The sequence below is a fragment of the Drosophila nasuta genome, chromosome X (assembly GCF_023558535.2).
Source record: "Drosophila nasuta strain 15112-1781.00 chromosome X, ASM2355853v1, whole genome shotgun sequence".
Taxonomy (NCBI): Eukaryota; Metazoa; Arthropoda; class Insecta; order Diptera; family Drosophilidae; genus Drosophila; species Drosophila nasuta.
In genome coordinates this window covers 19,989,848-20,015,039 of record NC_083459.1, presented here as the reverse complement: position 1 = coordinate 20,015,039, position 25,192 = coordinate 19,989,848, and the positions used below count along the sequence as shown (strand labels likewise).

Genomic DNA, 25,192 nt, shown 5'->3' with positions numbered 1-25,192 from the left:
ACGATTTTTATTATACCCGCTACCCATAGGGTAGAAGGGTATTATAACTTTGTGCCGGCAGGAAATGTATGTAACAGGTAGAAGGAGGCATCTCCGACCCTATAAAGTATATATATTCTTGATCAGCGTCAACAGCCGAGACGATATAGCCATGTCCGTCTGTCCGTCTGTCCGTCTGTGTGTCTGTCCGTCCGTCCGTATGAACACCTAGATCTCAGAGACTATAAGAGATAGAGCTATAATTTTTTTTCGACAACATTTGTTATGTTTGCACGCAGATCAAGTTTGTTTCAAATTTTTGCCACGCCCACTTCCGCCCCCGCAAAACAAAAAAATCGAATAACAAGCGTAATTTTAAAGCTAGAGTTCCGAATTTTGGTATATATAATAACTACTATAGTAGTTATGATTTCTGAAAATTTGGTTGCGATCAGATAAAAATTGTCGAAGTTATAAAAGAAATATTTTTGTATGGGCAAAAACGCCTACTTACTAGGGGTCTTAGTTGCTTTGGCTGACAATCTGGTATATTGTGCCGTCTATGGTATATTTTGAATGCGGTACTATGTCGATATACCAAATATACCATTTGGTATATTTTTAGTATTTTTGCAGTATATTCGGTATATTTTGAGAAAATACCGCAAATTATATTTATTTTATTCAAAATGGGTAGCGGGTATCTCACAGTCGAGTACACTCGACTGTAGCTTTCTTACTTGTTTTTATAAATATTTTTGTTTTTTTTTTAAACATAAATATTTTCCCAGACTACCTATTAATAATCGGTTAAATAAATATTGAAGGCAAAAGTGAAGTAGCATAATTTATTTTTAAAACTTATTTGTGCAATTGGGTGCTATGTAAATATGATCGTTTACTATATAACGCGAATCTTCAGACTTCAAAAATATCAGATTCCACATTTCATTCGAAAAGTGTAGTGATCCATCATGAGAATTACTCTCGCCTGTCTCATTGGTAATATACTCATCTATCCTTCGAGAAGAAGAAATGTGATCAACTAATCTTATCCATTTAGCGAGCATCTTGCTCATCAGTGTCGTCGACTTCACCCAGGGAACGAGCAGCTGTGGTTGCCCAGATCCAACCACAACTAAATGTCCGACAACCACTAAGTGCACAACAACCAAATGTCCCACAACAACCCCATGCAAAACAACAACCACTTGCAGGACAACTAAATGTCCCACAACCACTCGCAGGACAACGACAACTAAATGTCCTACAACCACTCGCAGGACAACGACAACTAAATGTCCTACAACCACTCGCAGGACAACGACAACTACTCGCAAGGTAAAGACAACCACTCGCAGGACAACCAAGGCCCCAGCAACAACCACGCGCAGGACAACTCAGAGAACTACGTCTAAGAGACCGAGCAAGACAACATGTAGACCATCACGCAGGCCGACTCGTAAGCCTTCACGTAAACCTTCACGCAAGCCATCCCGTAAGCCATCACGTAAGCCATCACGTAAGCCATCCCGCAAGCCATCACGTAAGCCATCACGTAAGCCATCCCGCAAGCCATCCCGCAAGCCATCTCGCAGACCTGGAAAGCCATCTCGCAGACCTGGAAAGCCTGGCAAGCCATGCCGTCAATGCGGTCCCGGTGGTAAGGCCTGCCCCGGTTGCCCAGAGCAAGGACCACTGTGCAAGGATCTATTGGCTAAAATATCAGCCCTTGAGAAGCTGATCAGAGCTTGCGTCTGCGGTCAGAACCGAAACCTCTTGTAAAGCGTGACTTATCATGAATACGGATCAATCTCCCGACTATTTCTTTGTTGACTAATCCCTTAAGAGTTTTGATTTACTTCAATAAAATTTATGTATTTTGCATACCAAAAAATGTAGTTTTACTATTTAGTAATAAAATATTTCGCAAATCTGTTGCATTTGATATAGTTTCATTTAAGAATATCTCACCACATTAATTATCTGTTTCTTTAATTCAATATTTGATTATCTAGGCAGATATTTCCGACAATTTTAATGAAATTACAGAAGCGCAATCTAGATATCAATCTGTGAAGGTGTCTGATTGTTGGCAGGATTCATTTACATAACATATACATATGTATGTATGTAACCTGCTGTTAACTGTGGTGAAAAATCATTAACCATGAGAAAACAAATCAAAAATCAGACGCAAATAAGCCAAAACCATTTAACGCACACTTTGAGGCGAGGTTTCGCAACAAAGGCTTTAAAATCACTTTGCCTCCGTGTGTTTCAGTTAATTAATTATTAATAATTAATGAACAGCAGATGTGTGTGTGAGTGTGTGTTACGTTGTGTATTGTAACTGTTGTGGCAGTTGCTGTTGTGTGTGTTGCTGTTGCTGTTTATTGCCAGCTTCTCTGCAGCCACCTGACGTCTGATTTTATGGTGCGCCCATAAAAACGCAATTAGATTGAACGCTGAAGCTCATAAAAGCCACATGAGCGGCATCAACCATCAGTCGAGTCGAGGCAAGGCGAGGCTGTCGACTCAGTGGCAAGCCGCACTAATTGAAATAATTAAAATAATCAGTACATCATCCGCTGGTGGGCGCGGCATCCGTCTCTCTTTCTCTCTCTCTCTCTCTCTCACTCTCTCTGATTGGCTGGCAGCATCTCTTAAAGCTGCCGTAAGCTAGTTTGCGGTTGCAACTAAATTGCGAATATTGTTATTACAGCTCTTCTTGGCAGGTGTTAATATAGCCTGACATGCGCTGCGTATACGTAATCTAAGTGTTAACTAACTCCCACTCAGTTTTCATTCATTCGCTGAGATTTTCCAGAATTTTTTTTTAACCAACTGTTGCTGCTGCCTTTCGTAGTTTGATTGATGGCCTAACCTAATACGTTCTTTCCTTGGGCAACAATTTAAACGGCAATTCAATTTCATGGCCGCTTTGCCGTCCTCAAAATAAGCTTGGCATGTCCTTGTCTCTACAGCTCTTTTTATACCCATTACCCATAGATAAGAGGGGTATTATAACTTTATATATAATACATATATATTTTGTGGTTTGTGGCATATATTAGGTGTTGTACTTTGTCGCTATACCAATTATAGCCATAGCCTTATTAATTTAGTATATATTTAAGAATATGACTTTATTTACAATGCACTTTATTAATATACCAAATATAGCCTTCGGTATAATTTGATATTTTTCGGTATATTCGTTTGGTATATTTTTTAGAATATGGCCTTATTGAGAATGTACTATATAGATATACCAAATATATCCTTTGGTATATTTCGGTATTAGTTTGGTATCATTTTGGTATATTTTTAGAATATAACCTTATTGAGAATGGTTACATAAGGTTAATTTTGTATAGCAAAAAACCACTACTGCAATCGGGTCTAAGTTGCTTTGGCTGGCAATCTGGTATATTTTGTACTTTATAATATACCAAATACAGCCTTTAGTATATTTTATTTTTCGATATATTAATTTGATATGTTTTTAGAATATGTCTTTATGTTTAGTGGGTATCTCACAGTTGATTCGGACCATATCAGTATTTTTTCGGTATAATATTTTGGTATATTTTTTTAGAAAACGGTTTTATTGAAAATGTACTATAAGGAAATACCAAATATAGTCTTTGATTAGTTTTTTTTTTTATTTTTACGGTATATTAATTTGATATATTTTATTGAAAATGATTAGCGAGTATCTCACAGTCGAGCACACTCGATGGTAGCATTCTTACTTGTTTTTTTTATGGTTCTTACTTGCTTGCCTGCCAATCCATAAACAGTTTTTGGCCACACAAAAAGCATTCGGCCAAAGAAGCCATAAATCAAAATAGCTTTAAACGCTCAACAATCGATTCGCTCTTGGCTGCCATCAAAATACATTTTCTAGTGCTGTAAATAATTATAAAGCAATTATTATCAGCTCTGGCTTTTTACAATTGACGATTGACCAACAAAAGCCGCTCTTTATGATGAGTCACAAAATGCAAGCGAAGAATATCTTTGGAAAGCCAATCAAATTATTATCATTGGGCACTTAATTGCACATTATACGACGCGTAGTACATAAATTTAAAGAAGTCACTCAATAAGTAATTACTTGAGCGTAATTTAATTAAAATGCCATAAAAATAATTCGCCCTGCCATTTGTATACGCAATTTATGCCATATATAATGGCAAATGGTTCGAGGAGGAGGATGAATGAAACGCTCTCCAACACAACAGACAGTCTAACAGATAGACAAATAAAAATACTATCATCTGCATAATTTATGTATGTTAGAGCGAGAGAGCTGAGTGGCAGGGAGGGGAAAGCAAAACCTATGCATAGAGACGACTGAAAATCAAGCCGAATTTGTTGTGCTACAAATGCCAATTTAATGTTGCCCTCTGCTTGTTTTTCTTTCGCTTCTTTTTTGCTTTCTATTTTTTCTATTTTTTTCCTTTTGGTTTTTGGGAGTACAAATTGAAGTGAGTGCTTGAGAAAGCTGAGACTGATTTCGATGCGCAAATCGCAAGAAATTCTCCAAAAAGTCGCAGACGTGTTTTACTTCATTTAACATACGCAAAACAAAGGCTCCTTAAAGTGCATGATTGCGAAGCATTTTATTTTGTTTTATAGCACTAATAAATTATTGATTAGTTGCCAACAAATTATTGATTATTTGAAACTTTAATATCAATAATTTTCATTGATTTTTTGCATACATATGGTAATTTTATTATTTTAATGCATATTTATGCAGTTAATTATTAATCATTTTAATTTGATTTATATCATATTTATTTTTAATCTTTTTTATATTTTATTAATACTATTATTATTTCATTTCATTTGTATTTAATTAATTTTTCTTCATTTTTAATTATTTTGTTGGACATTATTGTAAATTGCATATAAATATATAATATAAAATCGAAAGAAATGAAAATAAGATCTTTTTTGAGTTTAGTATTAATTATTATATTTATATAAATACGAAAAAAAGCAATAAGAATAATCTAATCGCAATACATTCTTAACAGCAATATATTATTTTTATTAGTATGTATTTCTATTCAATTAGTTATTATTCATTTGACTTATATATATATTTTTAGCGACATTTTGAAGTCGATTTTTAGTTGATTTCGTTGGCTTTTATTATTAAATATTCTTATATGAACACGAATAAAATAATAATGATATCTTTCTTCTTAAATATTATTTTTTATTGTTTATTGAATTTATATAAATACCAAAAAAATAAGAAAAACATATTTATCGAGTTGAGTGTTATTATTTATATTTTTATGAATGCAAAACTTTATGGACTTTTATTTTTAATAATGATATTTATAAGAATAATATCTTTAGTAAGTTTGGTATTATTATTTCTGATATTTAAATTAATACTTAAGAAAAAAGGAACAAAATCTTTAGTCCTTTCAATGATTATCTTTCCCAAATAAGGAATAAGCTTGTAGAAAACTTGACGAAATTGTTTGTCGGAGTGTCAAATGAGGCAATGAGATGTCGCAAAGAATTGAGGCGGCGAATTGAGATATTCTCAATTATGTGTGGACGCTGTCGTCGTTTGTCATTGGCGCTGTCTGTCACTGTCTCTCGTCTGTCTCTTTTCTGTCTCTCTGTCTGTCTCTGTCTCGTCTCGCTGACTGGTGTCATTTCTCGCAGCTTATGAGACTCGCTTAATAATATGTTAATTGACAGCTTAAGCCAACTGTCAGCACACACACACACACAAACACACACACACACACACACACTCATGCATGCATGTGATATGTGCTCACTCAATTGGTAATGGAATTACAAAAATCCAAAGAGGCAGCAAAAAACAAAACACAAAATGCGAAGAAAACAACTACAAAAAAATGATAGAAATTGTAATCGACATGGTTGAATGTGAGTGGTCTGTCATGACTAATTAATGGCGTAGCACACTGCGTATACGCAATCTGCACTGAATGCTCTTTGTTAAAATATGCAAATGTAATGAAGTTTCGCCACGTTCATTGTTCTTTTTTGCAAAGTCTGCATCATGAAAGCGTTTACTGTGAAAGTGCAAAATCAAATAAATCGTGTAGAAAATCGTAATGGCACTGTGGTGTAAAGTATACAAATATTTATTCAAATTTATATCTAATTTGCATACAAAGTCTTTTAATTAGTTTTAAGTGCATACACTAATATTGAACTATAAAACAAAATATGCATTATTATGTTGCTGCTGCAATTTATATAATATGGGTATACATTAGGCAATAGAAGACATTATATTTCAGTTGTTATAATTTCGATTTAAATTGGTTATTAGAGGCATTTGTTTTAAGTTCATTTTGTTGGCTATATATATTTATTAATATACTCATAACATTAGAATAGTAAACAAATGATATCATTTTAAGAATAAGGCATTGAAAGACATTTAAATTAAATTTCGCAGCCAATAAAAATTGATCGAAATTTACTTGAATTGAATAAACTTTTCATGGCAGTTAATTTTGAAATACAAAATAAATAATATACAATGTCTTTGTAGTAATAAAAGACACTTATTTCAGGTACTTTATGATGTTATTTGTTTAAATCAGACTTTTTATTGATAGATTAAAGCTATATCAAGTAGTTGCATTCAGTTGCATCTTGCTTTGTGCGCTGAACTTAAAGAAGGCTAACTTCACAAGGACTTAAATCGAACTAAATCGTACTATCAATACTTATTGAAGGACTAACAAATTTGCAATTACAAATTACAAATTTCAACGTTGTATCTCTTCAGCTATTTTTCAATCTGCTGCCCATTGTACATTTAGCTAAAATGTATTTATGCCAACACTAAGTTGAAATAGAGCTTTATTTGCATAATGATTATCTTCACATTTATTTCTCCCGTACACAAATAAAATATACAGAACTTTACATATCGCTGTGGACATATTTAAAATATTAATAATTTGTTGCATGTAATTTGTAATTTTTGCAGGCATCACACACTTCTGCTTCTGATACTCCAATAATAATAATGCTGCTCACCTAACCGATGGTGGGGCGTGGCTGTGGGCGTGTGCTGAAAATGTAAAATCAATTCGGCAGCTGCACACACACAGACACTCACACAGACACAGACACACACTCAACCACACACACACACACATACACACTCTCACACACGCGAGCGCATAATAAATACCGATCAAGAACAAAAGCAGCCGACAAAAGAGATAATTGTTGAGCACTTGGCGAGTGGCGAGTGCTATTAAAAACTGGGCGTGGCAATGGGCGCACAGCACTACGAACACGAACGCCCACCACGCCTGACCATGGCCCTGATGCTGCTAACAGTGCTAATTAGCTGCTGCTGGCCAACAACTGGGAATGTGGCATTGGCTTTGGCATCCGCATCGGCCGTCGAATGTGCCGATTGGCAAAATCCAACTGATTGCAATAGCAACAACAGAATTTTGAACAATAGCAACAGTGGAGGTTCTGCTTCATCCTCATCGACATTGGAGCAGCTAAATGGTTCAATGTTGCCAGACGATCTCCTCGAACCGGATCTGGAACGAGATGGAGACAATTGGCCGCTGGAGCGCGTTGTGTCCACCATTGTGCCCGTCTTTTTTGGCATTATTGGCTTTGCCGGACTCCTGGGCAATGTCCTCGTCATACTGGGTAAGTCTCTGACTCTGACTCTGACTCTGACTCTGCCTCTCTTTTGTTTATGTAATTGCAGTTTACTCGTCCTCTTGCCTCCCCTTTTTATTACCACAAAAAACACACACACGAACACACATAAAAGCAAAGCCCGTTTACATTAGCGAAGGGACCTTTGCTTTTCTCTCCTTTGGCTTTTTGCTCAAATTATGCGTAATAATTGCAAAAAAAAATATATATATATAGATTTTGTTGCTCGCAAGCCGTGCATTAACTGGATTTAATATTCCGCCCATAAACGCTCTCTTCGCGACGCACGACAGCAACAGCAACAACAACAATGCCATAAAATGCCAAACTGGACTAATTGATTTTTTATATCCAAGTGTGCATTGCGCTCACTTTTTCCCTCTCCCTCTTGGCTTGCAGGTCGTATACGCATTTTGTACGTGTTTCGCTTTACGTCGCGTAGCGTCAAAGTCACAAAATTGTTGCAACATTACGCTCAGCCGCATTTTTGCCGTTAAAGTCGCATTATTAACGTCGTCTTGGCTGAACGTCATTTAACGGCTGAACGCAAGCCAACACAGGTTTTCAATAAACAAACTAGTTGATGGCTCAAAATATTATGTACGATTTTCTATTAGCATCAATTTTTATAACCACTATCGATTTTAATTGTAATGAACATTTTATTAGAAAATGGCTTAAGAGAAGAAAGTAAAAAAAAAGAAAGTTAACTCGGTGATAAATAAAACAATGTAAGGAGCATTGTATACAAAATAATAATAATTTGTATTATTGAATCAGATTTAAATCAACTAAACAGCTTACATAGTGATTGAAATGTGAATAAAATTGTTTGATTTTAAACTTTTTTAAAGTTAATTTGAAAGATAGTAACAGACTTTTTGCTATATTTAAATAACACTCAATATTAATGGTATATTTAAATACCACTCATAACACATTTCCGCATATTTTTTTTAGTATGTTTAATATCCGGTGTTTATACTAAATTCATTCAAGTTATTATGAATTAGTATATATTTTCGTGATATTTAAATGTTATGGTATATTTAAATACCACGCTTCGTCATATAGTATATTTAAATACCACTCTTGATCATATGGTATATTTAGATACCACTAATACATTTCGGACCCTTTGCTATATTGTAATGACATTAAAATATTATTGTATATTTAAATACCATGCTCGACATTTTGTCGGTATGTTTTATATACCAAAAGAAGAAGCGAATATCTAATGCTCACTAAACTGTTGCCATCTAATTCGTTATAAATTACTTATTGCTATATTTTTATAATACTCAAATATTATAGTATATTTAAATACCACTCATAGCACATTTCGACATATTTTCAGTAGGCTTAATATCTGGTGCTCATACTAAATTATTGTCATTCAAGTTATTAGTATATATTATATTTAATGCTATATATGGTATATTTAAATACCACTCTTGATCATATGGTATATTTAAATACCACTAATACATTTCAGACCCCTCGCTATATTGAAATGACACTCAAATATTATGGTATATTTAAATACCATGTATTAGTCAGCTCAACATATTGTCGGTATGCTTTATATACCAAAAGAAGAAGCGAATATCTAACGCTCACTAAACTGTTGCCATCTAATTCATTATGGATTAAATCAAAAAGCAGATAGCAAATAGCCATAAGCCCATCTTATGGCTATATTTTCATGACATTCAAATATTAGTATAGTATATTTAAATACCATACATAGAACATTTCGAACTTATTCCTTTATTTTTATACTACTCAAATGTAATATAATATAAATATGTTTGTATGTTTAATATACCAAAAAGATAAACTACTATATCATGCACGCATTTACCAATTGCCATCTTAAGAAAATAAAATTTAAAAAATTACGTTTCTTAGTTCAAATTCTATTTGCCAATATCATCATTATTATCATTATTGATAATGTTAATATATATGTATGTATGTATATGTACATAAAAATTCTACTAATTATGTATGAAGCAATCAATGCATTAAAAGCACTTTCCAATTATTTGCTTTATAAACAATTTGCAGCGAGCACACGCAATTTATGTCGCATGCCATTTAAATGTCGCATGCCATAAATGCGTATCGCGTGCATTGCGATAACATCATTTGTGTGGCTTATAGACATGCGTGAAATTCCAATCAGAGTATCAGCGAAACTCACACAACTCACAGACAATGGCATTAAGTGAAAATGCATATTGCACATTTCACGGAAATTTCTGTGGTGGCATTTTTTGTGGCATGCGTCGAACAACAAGTTTTCAAATAGTTCCCCATTTGCTCATTTGCTCGTAATTCCCATTAAAATGATGTTGTTGAGGTAACCAAAACAAAATACGATGTCTTCCTCTCTCTCTCTCTTGCTCTCTCTCTCTTTCTCTCTCTCTTGCTTCTCTCCCTGTCTTCTCTCGTCCCCTCGCACAATCAACAAACCAAACGCAACTCGGTTTTCAAGTCCATTGGGGCAGAAGGCATAAATTAGATGATGGGTCGCGTTCTCAGCTCCAAATTGTATTACATCGGTCGAAAGCTGCGCTTTTAAGTTCATTTGCGGTTTTGAATGAGCGTGCTCGACTGTGAGAGACCGCATATGAAACAAATATATGGAATAAAGCAAACTGGGTGGTCCTTAAGTTACATTGTCTACTTGGCAAAGCAAACTCAAAGCGTAGTTTGAAATTTATTCTTAATAAATATTATTTCAATATCAAAAATTAAAAATAATCAGCCTTATCTCTATATACTTCTAACTAAAAGATTGATGCATCAGTCAAAAATAGAAAAAATAGAAAAAAAATAGATATGATTTATTTAAATTCAGTCTAACTTTACTTTAGAACTTCTTGAATAAGTTAATTATTAATTTAATAAGCGGTTTAATCAGTTCGGTGAATCAGTTCCATCTTACTTTACTAAGATTTTCAATAAGTTCATTCTTAATTTAATAAGAGCTTTAATCACTTCGTTTTAAGTTCATGAACTTTGAATTGAAAAAAAGCTAAAATCAGTTCATTCTAAATTAACTAAAAGCTTTAATCAGAACATTTTTCATTTGAGTAAATAAGATGTTAAATAAGTACAAATAACAAAACATATAATATAAACTCAAAAATTTTCTTTCTTTCACATAATAAAATAAGATATATACATGATATTATATATAACATATAACTTTTTTAAAATAAGCTTTATTTAGTTCCATTAATCACTTAACTTTCTTTAATTTCATCATCTCTGCATAGAAAGAAAAACAACAAGTTGCTATTATCGCATAAACACCCAAAGAACGAAATCTGATCTACAGGGTAAAAGCAATAAATGTTTACAAAGAAAAGAGCAACAAGAAAGAAAAAAAACGAAAGCAACTCAGTTGCATGCCAAGCATGATCCTAGGCAAATCAAATTGCCAGCCACGAAAAAGGATTACGCCTGTATTGGCCAACAGATAAAAGTGGCAACAGGCAAAGCGGGCCACAAGCGAACAACTTGCGAGCTGCTGCAAAACCGTAAACCGAAAACCGAAAACTGAAAACTGAAAACATAAAGCACTGACCACGTTCAGCATCACGCTTGAGTGGCCAATTACAGGGCGATAAATATACTGTGTATATCGAGTTGTCGTTACTAACTGACTTGGCATAAAATGCGATTTTCGGACAAGGGTCAGCAAAGTCTTAAGCAAAATTTAATATTACTTTTAATATACATATATGTATATATATTTATTTATTTCTTTTTTTTTATTGTTATTTCAAAGTTAGTAAGTTTATAAACTTATTTATTCCGAAATTTAAAAATGTAGGAATTTAGTAATATACAATTTTTGTAGCTTAAAAAGTTTAAAATTGTGAAATTTAGAAATTTGAAAAATTTGAAATTCATGAGATTGAAAATGTACAAATTTAAATATCTAAAAGTTTAGAAATTTACAAATTTAGAAACTTCAAAATTAAAAAATTTACCAATACATAAGTTTTAAAATTAAAAAACTTAAAACTTTAGACATTTTAAAATTTATAAATTTACAATTTTATAGAATTTGGGAATTCAGTAATTCACAAATTTAGTAGCAGTTGAAATGTAGAAACTTTGAAATGTTAAAATTCAAAGTTTCGAAATTTAAAAATTTGTAATTCCTAAAGTTTGGAAGCAGAAAATTTTAAAATGGTAAAAATTTGGAAATTTACGTTTTTTTTAAAAAGAAATAAAAATTGTATAAATTTAGAAGTTTAGAAACTACAAAATTTGGCCATTTAAAAATTTAGCAGTTAAGGAAACAAGTTCATCACGCGGACAAAACTCGTTCGTGTAGCTGGCTAGTTTATAATGCGATTTTCCATGTGGCAGCTACAAATTTACAAATTTGCTACAAGCCCCAGAGTGTTGAGACCTTCTCCCTTAATACGGTTTTCCGGTTTTGGCCAACATCATTTGTGACATGTCTCTGGGTTTTTTTTCGGGTCGCTTTGCGGCATCCTTCGTCCTTTTTTTCCCTAACTGTGTGTGTGTATATGTGTGTGTGTCTGTTTGGGATATATTTCGTGTGACATAGGCCGATGCGAATTGAAGTGGCAATGAGTCAATGCAGATTTTGTTTGAGACATCTCCCGTTCTCAAAAAAAAAAAACTAAAGCATAAATTACAATTAAGCCACAAAATCATTTTGTAACCATCAAATGAACAAATTGTTTATGCCAAACAATCCCTGTTCTTGTTTTTTGTTTTGTTTTTTACCCAAATTGATGCTGACAGATGTCAGAATTATGTGGGTTCAATGTTTGCTCGAATGTTATCCTAATCAACTTATTGTCAACTAAACGAAACTAAGGTATCCCAAAACTAGAATGAAAAATTCCACAAGAGTATTCTAAATTCGGTCATGTGTTTATATTGTGGTTGATTGTATTTTATTTTGTTCTTCCTTTTTTTTTTTTGAAAATCGCCTGTCACTTTGTTTGCAGTTGAACAATATTTATGCGGGCTTATAGTTTTGTAATTCGACAGCTGCTGCAAAATATCCATGTCGAATGTTGCATACATAAATTAAGGTATTATAACTTCAGCACTCTCGAAATGTTTGTGCTCTTCACTTTTATTACATTTAATTAATAACAGCAAACGAGAGTTGAGCTCGCTTAAGAGTGGACAACTTTGTGTCTTTATTTTAGTGCTAATTTTTGTATTTTATTAGACAACAAATTGTATCAAAATTGATTCAAAATTCAATCGAGAAATAGAGAAAATATTTGAGTTTAGATTTAGTATTTTACTAAGCTGCTTCTTGAGATAAATTACATAAATACTTTGCATCAAAAATGTTTCAAAATTCAATCGAGAAACGCAGAGAATATTATAACATATATTGATTAACTTTAGTATTTAACTTCCAGCTATTTCTTAACATAATTTTCTTTCATTAATATTTTCTGCAACTCATGTCAAGCTAATGCGATTAGCACGTGCTGAGGAAATCAAGAAAAGCAAAAACAAATTAAAAATCTCGGAACTCGTTTGATTAAAAACATTCCAATCTAACGTTTGTATGTGAAGCAAAGTTAACGACAAAGTTTCAGTTGAAGCACATAAAGCCATGAACACCTCTTAAGTATGATCTATGGACTTGACTTGAAAGGACACCGACTCGTAATCATTTATGTGTAGTTGGCTTGGCGTTAACAACGCATTAAACTGTGTAAATTTGCCATAAAATGCAGAGCAGAAAAGAGCTGAAGATGGAACAGAAGCTAAAACTGATGCAGCTGCTTGCTTTCGATGGCAGCGGATGACAAATTATGTTTCCATAAGCTATAAATGTGCTTTTGCACTCAAGCAAAAAATCTCTTTCGCTTAGGTAAAAGTGCCGTAGATAGCATCGTTGTTGAAGCGATTCTAATTTCCTATCATAATTTTGCAATAAAACTCACACGTTCATTTACAAATCATTTATCAAAAGTGCCAACACGGCTGCCAAACAAAAGTTTGCTGTGAACAAACATCAAGAGACGACAGACACAAAGCAACTTTCGACTATTAGGGAAAAGATATCGCTGAAAGCAAAATAACTTTTGACACACTTTGTTGCAATTCTTGCAACTAAGTCTCAACTAAATACTAGGAAAAACACACACCCACACAGACACTTTCCCCCTTCACCTTTGAATTGTTGTTATTGAGGCGACAATTTTAAGGGCAAACAAAACTCAGTTGCGTATTGCGTATTGCGTTTTTGATGAACTCAACGTTGAAGTCGAACTAGAGAACGCTGTTGTTGATAGCTTGCTTTCAGTTTTTCGCCAACTTTTCCGAGCTCTGAACTGCCAAACGCTGTGAACTTGCAAAGACAACGGAGACAAAACCCAAAAGTTTATATATTTTGCATGCCAAAAAGTTGTGCCAAAAAAGTTAGTCAAGCTGAGTTGCTGCCACTTTAAGCGCTCATCTCAACCGCAAAGCCAATCAAATGCAGTCTCAAAGCCAAGCGTAATTCACACGCAACTGAATTAAGTGACAATTGAAGAGCAGCTGCATAAATTTAGAAGCTGCTAAAATAAATATAATAGAATGGAAAACTGCAACAAATGTTGCAATTAACATTTAATTGGCAAGAAACTTAAAGAAACTTTAAGTCAGTAAATACTTAAGAGCAACTAAATTAGCTTTGCAAAATTCTATGCTCAATTTCTTTTATTTCTTATATATTTTGAATAGCTAAGTATTTAATTAGCATTGTTTAGCAGTCAATATAAGAAACTTATTTATTTGAAATTAACTTTAGCATTTTATCTTTTACTCTTATTTGAGAAATCCTTTCATAGAGTTGAATTATTTAGTGCATATAGTTTTAGCTCATCCAACTTTGTCACAACTTTGTATTGTTGACAGTGTTTTGCTTTTGTTAACAGCAGGTTATGAGTGTGTGTTGCCACGATGTGATGGCAAATCTTGTTGCATGCAACGCTGTGCAGCGTTTGCTTTTTTGCACCTTGTTTGAATTGTGTTGGCTGGGATGGCATTTATTTTTAGCCACTGCAACTTTTGCTGCTGTTTTTATTGAAAGCAAACTGTAGCAGCGTAGTAGGGCCATGTAACACCTATGTACACACACACACACACACACACACACACACGCGCACCCACACACGTGCAGCAGCTTTTCAGTGATGCGGATGCAAAGGCGGCGACTTGAGTCAAGGTTACTAAAATTGCATGCAAAATGACTTTGCTGTTGAGATTTTCTTACCTCGTGCACGATAGAGCAGCAATCGCACACACACCCAGATACACGCACGCACATTCACATACACACTCACACACACACACACACACACACACAGAGACACTTTCAAGTGTTGCCTTGCAAACGCCTTCAGGTGCAGTAGCAAAGCATCTTTTTGGATGTGGCGCAAGCTAAAAAACAGCCATAAATACCTTTTGCTGTTGTTGCTTTTATTGTTGTTGTTGTTGTTGTTGCTATTGCTTGGCAGACATCGCACATTTAACTAAGTATCATTGAGTTGCTCCTTGTCGTTGTTATTGTCTTTGTGCGCACCTTAGATACGAAGCAAAAAAAAAAAAAACGTTGCCTACTTTTTGGGGTCAAAGCATTGCGCACATTCAGCAGATAATTCTGATCAATGAACATGATAGTTGATCATTACTATTTGCATTCCTCAGGAAATTTGATCAAATTTTGTATAGTGATTACTGATATTTATCGATCAGCAGTTGTTATGGCTTTATTCTGTGCATTCGCTTACAACATTTAAAATTTATAATTTACTGAACATAAAAATGGATATTATGTTAAATATGAAACAAATTTTGAAAAAATTATACAAGTTTAAATGCACTCTATGGTTGAACGTTGTACTATATCAATATACCGAATATAGAATTTGGTATAATTTTAGTATTTTTATGGTATATTAGTTTGGTATATTTTATGAAAATACTACAGTCTTAACTTTTTCTAGTATATTTTAGAATTTTATCGGTATTTTAATTTGGTATATTTTTCAAATGTGGTTTGAAAATGGTTAGCGGGTATATTAGTATGGTATATTAGATTGGTATATTTTATGAAAATACTATAGTCTTCACTTTTTCCAGTATATTTTAGTGTTTTATCAGTATTTAAATTTGATATATTTTTCCAATGTGGTTTGAAAATGGTTCGCGGGTATATTAGTATGGTATATTAGATTGGTATATTTTATAAAAATACTATAGTCTTCACTTTTTCCAGTATATTTTAGTATTTTATCGGTATTTTAATTTGGTATATTTTTCAAATGTAGTTTGAAAATGAATAGCTGGTATCTCACAGTCAAGCACACTCGACTGTAGCTTTCTTACTTGTTTTTATGGTGTTTGAATTTAAACCACTATTTTTTTTATTTATATTCTTTATATTCATTAATTCATTAATCAGGAAAGAAATTGAATTTCTATAGCAAAGTGTTTTTATGCTTAGCATAGAAATATGTTCAACTTTCTTCTACTGGTTAAAAATATTTTCATATGTTACAAGTTTCTATTTTTTCCCAAGCAAAGAAGAAATGTTCTCTATCAGATCGCTTTTTTCCAACAATGAAAACATTTACAATAAAATAATTCAAAATATTATTATTCCACATATTCTTATTGAGAAAGAATTGCAATTAAAATTAGAATGAATACAAATAATAAAATGAACCAAAGCAAGATGCTAGCGTTAATTTTGCTCAACGTGAAATACATCATCTCATAATGCTTGTGCAGAGTGCGCAGAAAAACAATTGGATTGTAGGTTGAATCGTTGTGGCTTAAATATCGCTGTAGCTGAACCCAATCTACTATTGTGAGCAGAGCAGATAAATCGGTTTCGAAACGCATACCGACCAAAGGACAAAACGAAACATATGCGAATTGTGGTTGAATTGCCATCAACTGCAGTTCAAACAACGAAAACACTTCAAGCTGTGTAATTTTAATAGTTGTTTAGTGAATCATTTAATTGATCTTTTATATTTACCTGATTGTTGTCCGAGTTTGACAATTGTGAACTTGATTCAGAAGTTGTTTCTACATCAACCTTATCAACAGTTAAAGCTGGCATTAAGCGTAGTTTCAGAAAGGTGTCGATATATACCTGCAAATGTTCACTCAAGTCATCGCTTAAATGAATGTTGAGATATAATTCAATATCTGCTTTCATATAAGTGTTGACATATGTATCAAAATCGGTTAGCAGCGATGTTGACAAATATGTTTCCCAATCTTTATTGAATGTCAGATTCAAATATGCATTCAGATTGATGTCTAAACTTGCCTCCAAATATTTCAACATACGTTTATCTAAATATTCACGTATATATTGCTCCACAAACTCCTCTGAGAATGCTTCCACAATTTTCTTCAAATACATTTGAAAATAATTCTCCGCATGCCTCAGCACGTATTGCAACAATTCCGTTCGTAAACATTTTGGCTCCAAATCGCGTTCAAATTCATCTTCCAAATCAGATCTTGAACTCAAAATCAATTCTTCACTTGAAATGCTTTCCAAAATTGACTGAATCTCCGGCTCCGAAAGCGATTCCACATATTCTTCGATGCTCTCCAGCTCTTGATCGCACTTCAGCATAAATTCATAGTCGTCATCAATGTTCATATAGTTGAAAAGATTTAAGAGATATTTCGCCAATTCAATGTCCGATTCGGTGTCAATGCGATAGGCATGAAAATTAGCCAAATATTGTTCTATGGCCAAATTATTGTCATAAATTGCTCTCAAATATGCTTCCAAATATGATAACAAACTAATGTCTGGATTGGAGTCAATAAATATTTCAAGTACACTCACAATATCTACTTCGACGAATGTTTGATTCTCAAACTTTAATTGCGTAAATTTCTGCAAATCGAAATCAGTTTCAAAATTTTCTACACATTCACAATCGATGAGTGTCAAATTCTGTTCCCAGTCGATTTCCACGTAGAAATATTGTATTGGAAATGAATATATAATATCAATATTGATGTGCATTGCTTTCTGCAAGACTACCACCAAATATTCTTTTGCATCGCTCGGTTTTGTTACAACGGACATCCATATCGTGGTCACATATTTTACTTTAAAGTAAGCCTCATCTTCGCGGTATGTTATCAATTGATGCATTTTTTAGGTAAATACAAAATTTGTTTGATAAAAAATATATATAAATGCCAGACTTTGACAAGAGTTTCAAGGATTCTATGTCTATTTGAGTACATTTTCATTTAGAGTAATGATTGGAGCATATATGAATATTTTATTTGTAAGCAAACAGCTTCAAAACATTGAGCGACACTACTCAATATTGTTGAGTTCAGACCTCAATTCAGCGTACTTTCACTTTCACTTTCACTTTTACATTCACTTCCACCTCCACCAACTTGAGAGGCCACAGCTTGCGCTGTCAATTGCACGTAGCTGCAATTCATACAACAAGCAAACACACACACAAAGACACACAAGGTAACTCAAGAGCGGACACGATGAAGAAGAAGAAAGCAAATCGCATGAAAAACATTTATGAAGCATATGGCAGTGTCGTCGTAGCCGATAGGTGGCGCTCTACGCTATTTACACAAATCCGCAAGGTGGCGCTGAAGGCGGGGCTGAAATTTATTTTACTGCTTTGCGTTTGATAGTGATAAAATTTATAACCAGCAATGAGCAGGCGGGCAACAAAACAAAAAACAATAAGCGCACACGTGTGCCAAACAATGCCCAATTGGGCAGCTGGTAATACTTTTACCCACACATATGTACATACATACATATATGCACACACAATGGCAATGCGTGTGAGTGAGTAGCTTCTACTTTCATCATTCCACTCGTCGTCTCGTTGTATTCATTCGCTTTCGCTCGGCAGATTCGTCATATTTATGCTTTTTTATGGGCCATGTACAATTTTATTGTTTTTCTTTTCAATGCAATGTCTGCTGCTACTCAGTGACAGAAACACACACACACAACACACACACAAAGCAAGTGAAAATCACAAAAGAAGCGAAGAGATTTGAGAACGCACTTACAACATTTTACAATACGATAACCAGACAGTGAATTTTTTTATTGTACTCGCATGTCCCGTCGTCGTCATCGTCGAAATGCATTCCTCAAAATGCTTACAACAAGGAATTCACACATTTTATTTGCGCAATTCGAAGCAAAACAATTTCTTTGATTTTAATAAATCATATATTGATTTTATATTCTACTTACACTTTTAAGTTGTGTCATAAAGCCTAGTTTATTTATTTGGAATTGTGGGCGAAATCGTTTGGTAGAACATCATTTTGCATCACTTTTTATTTGTGCAATTCAATGTAAAACAATGTCTCATATTTTATGCGTGAATTTGATTGTCATAAAACACACTTCGATTTTAATTTATACCTACACTATAGTTATAGCATAAATCCTAGTTAATTACAATTGGGAATTGTGTGCGAAAACGTTCGACAGAACATCACCTTGCATTACAGTGTGTAACTCTTTATGCGTTTTCGTTTTTTTTCTCTTTTTTTTCGTTTTGTTCGTCTTACGTGCTAAATACATACATATGCAAAATATACACTCATACTACCTGCCACGCCCACTGCCCATGAGTGTCGTCGTGTCGGTTGTGAACATATGCGCCCTAGATGGCCATATGGCAACCAATTCGCCATTGTTTCCACCACTCTCTCTCTCTCTCTCTCTCTCTATTGTCGCTAGGTATTTTGGCCTTGACGTAGAAATTCTTGTGCACATGCCCCTGTCACGCCTACAGCTATCTTTTTCCTCCTCCTTTTTTTGTTTGTATATACATTTTACATATTTTTTGGGACTCAACGTTTAATGCAGATCCATCAATAATCCAGCTTTGAATTTTACAATGCAACACACACAGCGGCGACAGCTAAAGAAGTTGTTTCAAACAAAATGGAACGCAAAAAAAAAAAACTGTAGCATACTTTGCGGCTGAGTGTAAAAGTATTTTAAGCTTCTTTACTCCATAGCTATAGTTGTTGTCGTCCTTCTTCTTCTCTACTTGCTATTGAGTTTCACTGCTGCTGCTGCTGCTGAGATTTGGTTTAAACATTTGTTCGTAAATTCCTGGCAGTGCGGAGAGTGATTGATTGATTGACAGTTGGTTGGTATAACAATGCGGATGGAGTCATCAGCAGCAAGCACACACAATGCGTATTATTTGAAGTTGTGACAAATTTATGCGCTCTGTTTTTTTTTTCTTTTATTGCTAATTCTAATCCACAAAAGCATAAATTACACAACAGCATAGAAAATGCCATTTATTACGTTTTTTTATGGTTGCTAAACTTTAATTGAGTTAGGCTAGCACAATTTTAAATATTCTATTAATTTTAATCAATTTAAAATTTTAAATATTATTACAATATTTAGATAACCCATTTCATTTATTAATTTTAATAAATTTGAAATATTATTGTAATATTTAATATAACAAACGTAATTAAGGCAACTTTGAATTTGTTCCGCCTTGTTCAATTTTTCAATTTCATTTCGATTTCAGTTCATTAGAAAGTGAAACTCGATACTCGATAGTCGATGATTTTTCCTATTTCGATGTAGATTGCATTTTGGGGGGCCATGTTAAGCATGTTGTTGTTGTTGTTGTTGCTGTTGTTGTTGTGTCGAATGTCGAGAGTTTCCTTTTCCATGTTTATTTGCTTAGGTTGTGTTTTGTGCGACAAATGATGTGACCGCCGGCAAACTGAACACAACTGACCAGACAAATTCAACGAATTTGCTCAGCAGTCAACAACGAAGAAGAACGTCAAGAGCAACAACAAAAATAACGACTACAATAACAATCTATCTATTAGTCGAGGGACGAGAGAGGAGCGAACAAAATTGTGTTTCATCTTTCGTTTGGGGTTGGGTTTGGGGTTTGGGGTTGTTGTTTGCATACACGACACGATTATTTGCGACCGGATATCCATGTGACATGGACACACACACACATGCATACACTTGGACATATTTAGCGTAGCACACACATGCAGAAAATTTAGGAAAATTTAAATTAATTGTCCTGCTTTTGGCCATCATTCTAGCCCTGCAACACAGCCATTGTTTACCCAGCAAACAAAAGGTCCTTGCGATTATCTCTCACACACACACACACACACACAAATGCTTGTGTTTTGTATCTCTTGCGAAATCTTCGTCTCTGTCTCGCTTTAAGCGCAATTATTTATGCATTTAAAAGACATGGAGAAACACTTCAATTGCCTCGTAAAGCAATGCCAGAGGCAGCTTCTAACAGCAGCAGCCATAAGTTGTGCCTGTCACAAGTTCATAGTTAAATTTTAATTGAAATTAATGCATGCCCCATTAAAATGCGTCATTCCAAACACCGACTTTATGTGTCAGATTTAATTGTGTTGAGTCGGACTTTAGAAATTAGAAATGTAGATTGCAATATTAAAGTGTCTTTTAAGCTTTGATGGCGATAAATAATTGTGGACTTGACTTTAGATGTATCAATTGCAATATTATAGTATTTATGGTATTTTAGCTGTGTTTAGTATTTAAATTTATTTAGTATATGGCACTCTATAAATATTTCTTCATTCTCTCGCTTAAGCAACTGAAGTCGCCATACTCGTAATTCAGTTGATCAAGTTGATCAGCACTTTAATCGTCTTCACATAATGTGAGGCATTAAAGCAACATTAAAGCGAAAATTTATATGGCTAGCTGTAAACACACACACACACGCACACGCACACATATGCACGCTTGAGGGGCGCCTGATTATTTGTTTATTTGCTCGCAGTCTGCTTCCTCTCTTTGGGTTTTCGAACTTGGCATTAAATAACAGCGTTTTTGCGCTTCAAGAACTTTTTCCAGCTTCGCTTTTTTCGCTTTCTATTCTATTTTTATTATAAATATATTTATACTTATATACATATATTCTTTTTTTTTGTGTATTTTTTTTTGTTGTTGGCCATAAATTATGCTACACTTTATTATTTTGTAAAACAAGCAACATAAAACTTTTCCTTCAGCTCAGCGGCAGTTAATGGTCCAGCAGCATTCTCTCTCTCTCTCTCTCCTAGAGACTTTTAACCTGACCCTTTTTTCTACATTTTTTTTAACTTTGCTTTTTTTTTGCTATCGCCTGCCCACAAAATGCCAGCCTTAATGGTTTGCTTGTTATCGGTAAATGTCTGGGTGAATGCTAAAGAATGTATTGGTATGTGTGTGTGTGTATGTGTGTGTGTACTGGTGTGTGCTTGCCTGTTGTGTTGTCTCGTCGAATATACATATTAATTGAAAATGCTTGCAAATGACTCAAAACAACAAGCGATGACATTCTCATTTCTCTACAGCTTCACAAAGATTATAAATTCTACACATTTTCTCTCTCTATTTTTTTTTTTTTTGTTTTGCTTTAGTTTCTTGCATTCAACTTTTGCTGTCATTAATCTTTGTTCGGTCTTTACTCAGTTTTCAATTCCGGCAACACAGTCTAGTCAATGTATTGATTTGCTTGTGTTCAAGTTATTTTCAATTGTTGACTGTTCAGTCGTGGACAGACAAAGTGAATTGTATATGTTAGTTAAATGACTCTCTGATCGATCGATCTGATAATTGACTTGCTTACTAAGTGATTACTTGCTGCATAATTGAGGTATAAGAACATTGTGAGAGCAACTATTAAATTGTTTAGTTCGAGTCTTAAAGTTAATGAACACTCAGGGGTTAAACATTTTGAATGGACGCAACGACTTAGGTGAAGTTCGACGTTTATTTCCATAAGTGCTTCTATTTGATATATTGCAATGAAATTTACACCAAAATTCTAGAATATTTTAAATGTGTAATAAAAAAATTGGGCATATTGTGCTTCTATACCATATCATTTAGCTGCCATAGGAGCGATCAGATAGAAATAAACATTTAGTATGAAAAACTTTTTTACTTCTCAAAATATGTAAACTAAACTCAAGGATTTAGTATATATTTATTTAGTCTAACGCTAACTTGGTACACTGTTGTGACTTTATATTCATTCTTAAACAAATATACATCATTTGACATTTTATTTATTTAATAGTCTTTCATTTATTTTTATTTCTAATTTTCTTATGTTTAGGGATTGCGAAGCTTTTATTCATTTTTATTTTTTTACCCGCTACCCATAGGGTAGAAGGGTGTTATAACTTTGTGCCGACAGGAAATGTATGTAACAGGTAGAAGGAGGCATCTCCGACGCTATAAAGTATATATATTCTTGATCAGCGTCAACAGCCGAGACGATCTAGCCATGTCCGTCTGTCCGTCTGTCCGTCTGTGTGTCTGTGTGTCTGTCCGTCCGTCCGTATGAACACCTAGATCTCAGAGACTATAAGAGATAGAGCTATAATTTTTTTTCGACAGCATTTGTTATGTTTGCACGCAGATCAAGTTTGTTTCAAATTTTTGCCACGCCCACTTCCGCCCCCGCAAATCAAAAAATCGAAAAACAAGCGCAATTTTAAAGCTAGAGTTGCGAATTTTGGTATATACAATAATTACTATTGTAGTTATGATTCATGATTTGGTTGCGATCAGATAAAAATTGTGGAAGTTATTAAAGAAATACTTCTGTATGGGCAAAAACGCCTACTTACTAGGGCTCTTAGTTGCTTTGGCTGACAATCTGGTATATTGTGCCGTCTATGGTATATTTTGAATGGTGTCCTGTATCGATATACCAAACATATCATTTGGTATATTTTTAGTATATTTTTTTTAGTATTTTTGGTATATCTTGAAAATAATACCGCAATATTTGGCCCTTATTAAAAATGGGTAGCGGGTATCTCACAGTCGAGCACACTCGACTGTAACTTTCTTACTTGTTTTTATGTACTTTAAGAAACTTTAAGAAGCTGATTTTTGTGTCATTTTTGTTACGTTATATATTTATACATATGTATATTTATGTTGAGTTTTAAGAAGCTGCTTTTTATGTTTTTTTTGGGTTGTTTACTTTTTCTATATAAACATAAATTTTTGTTGAGTTTTAGAGAGCTGTTTTTAATTTATATTATTTTGTTATATTGAGCAACTTGAAATAAATGTTTTGAGGCATTCAATTTTTATAAACGAAATATTTAAAGAAGAAACAATGTATAAAAGTAATTAGATTACTATATTTCAGTTCTGAAAGGCTGCAAATTCATTTGATTATTTTGTATGAAATATAGATGAAAAGTATTGTAGTTGAACACTTGGATTATAATTCAGTGAGGAGCTTTTAATCTGCTTTGTTTAAACACAAAATGATTGAAATATGTTTCTGTTTTCAAGAGTGACATTCTAAGCAGATTATAAAATATTCGGACTTAATTAAAGTGGAAGGTAATCAAAGTTGTTTTTTTGTTTTTGCAAGAGATACAAGTCAAGTACTGTCTTGACTCGAGTTTGAACGAAAAGTTGGTGCAAACTTTTGGTCATTTCAAAAGTAGAATGCCTACTAAATAATAATAGAATTTAAATATTAAAGCCTTGCATAACTCGCATTCAACTTAAGGATCATTACGCATATGACTAGTCATTGAGGGTCACAGCTGGGGGCAAGAGGAATGCGCCCCAAAAGGGTTTTTGCCAACGTTGTACGTAAGAGCGACACCTGCAAAGTGGCGAGCACTCATATTAAGTATACGTAAGGGTACGAGTACGTGTCTGTGTCTCTCTGTGTGTGTGTGTGTGTGTTAGAATACAATAAGTAAGAGGAAAAGTTAAGCCCATATGTGACCACTTGGCCAACACACAAAAACGAGAAGCCAAAGTCAACTTGTATTTATTGTTGATATTTGTGACTTGCTCTCGAACATTTAACATAGCATACTTTTCTGCTGCTGCTCTGGCTGCCATTTTTATTTGCCGCCATCTCCGCCACTCCTCCCCGCACATCCTGTGCTAAATATATTTGAAAGGAAATTGATTTGCGGCAACAGCAAAAGCAAAGTAAAACTCAAACTCGACAACAACAATAAACGTTGAACGAATGAAAAGTTTTATGCCAATCGACTTCAAGTAGTTTCGCCACCCGCAGCAAGCAGTTTATGCTACCCACTTGACTGCACTTGCAATTTACAGGGTATGGAAGCAGCTTTGCCGCGACATTTCCTGTTTCGGCCTCCTCCCTCCCGCTCGAAAATTGTTTACAAAATTGCACTTTTAGTGACCCAAAATCCTTCTGTGGATGGCAGTTTTCTTTTTGTTGTTGTTGTTGCTGTTGTTGTTGTTGCTTTTTTTGTTGGCCGTGTGCCACATCAATCTATGAAAGCATTCGCATCATGTGCCACATGTGCCACAAGAACTTTTGCAACACCGTCATCAACATCATCGTCCGCTTTTGTGGCATAAGAACAACATAAATTGTTTTGGGGCTAATTGCAA

General features: G+C 34.0%; 3 protein-coding genes across 4 annotated transcripts in view; 2 read left to right on the top strand and 1 right to left on the bottom strand.

Moving 5' to 3' along the window:
* Positions 1 to 25,192, top strand: part of LOC132796528 (allatostatin-A receptor) — a 158,724-nt gene that overhangs the window by 105,676 nt on the left and 27,856 nt on the right. For both annotated transcript variants that reach the window (XM_060807728.1, XM_060807729.1), the window contains one exon: positions 6,992 to 7,680. In XM_060807728.1, coding sequence (XP_060663711.1) covers positions 7,284 to 7,680 — 397 coding nt within the window. In that variant the 5' untranslated portion in view covers positions 6,992 to 7,283. The remainder of the gene's footprint in view (positions 1 to 6,991; positions 7,681 to 25,192) is intronic.
* Positions 918 to 1,820, top strand: LOC132796417 (salivary glue protein Sgs-3-like). Its single transcript, XM_060807581.1, has 2 exons — positions 918 to 981; positions 1,043 to 1,820. Exons 1-2 carry the CDS (start codon positions 954 to 956, stop codon positions 1,762 to 1,764), a joined length of 750 nt encoding a protein of 249 aa, XP_060663564.1. The 5' UTR covers positions 918 to 953; the 3' UTR covers positions 1,765 to 1,820.
* Positions 16,381 to 17,968, bottom strand: LOC132795335 (uncharacterized). The gene is made up of 2 exons (XM_060805997.1): positions 16,754 to 17,968; positions 16,381 to 16,698 (listed from the first exon to the last, which is right to left on the bottom strand). The coding sequence occupies exons 1-2, from the start codon at positions 17,897 to 17,899 to the stop codon at positions 16,381 to 16,383; spliced, it is 1,464 nt and encodes a 487-aa protein (XP_060661980.1). The 5' UTR covers positions 17,900 to 17,968.

What these genes read in the sequence shown, in the direction of transcription:
- LOC132796417 (XM_060807581.1), top strand. Translation starts at nt 954, where the DNA reads ATGAGAATTACTCTCGCCTGTCTCATTG. An exon ending in TACTCTCGCCTGTCTCATTG is followed by an intron (nt 982 to 1,042) that starts GTAATATACTCA and finishes TTATCCATTTAG; the next exon opens with CGAGCATCTTGCTCATCAGT.
- LOC132795335 (XM_060805997.1), bottom strand. Translation starts at nt 17,899, where the DNA reads ATGCATCAATTGATAACATACCGCGAAGATGAGGCTTACTTTAAAGTA. An exon ending in CAAACTCGGACAACAATCAG is followed by an intron (nt 16,699 to 16,753) that starts GTAAATATAAAA and finishes AAAATTACACAG; the next exon opens with CTTGAAGTGTTTTCGTTGTT.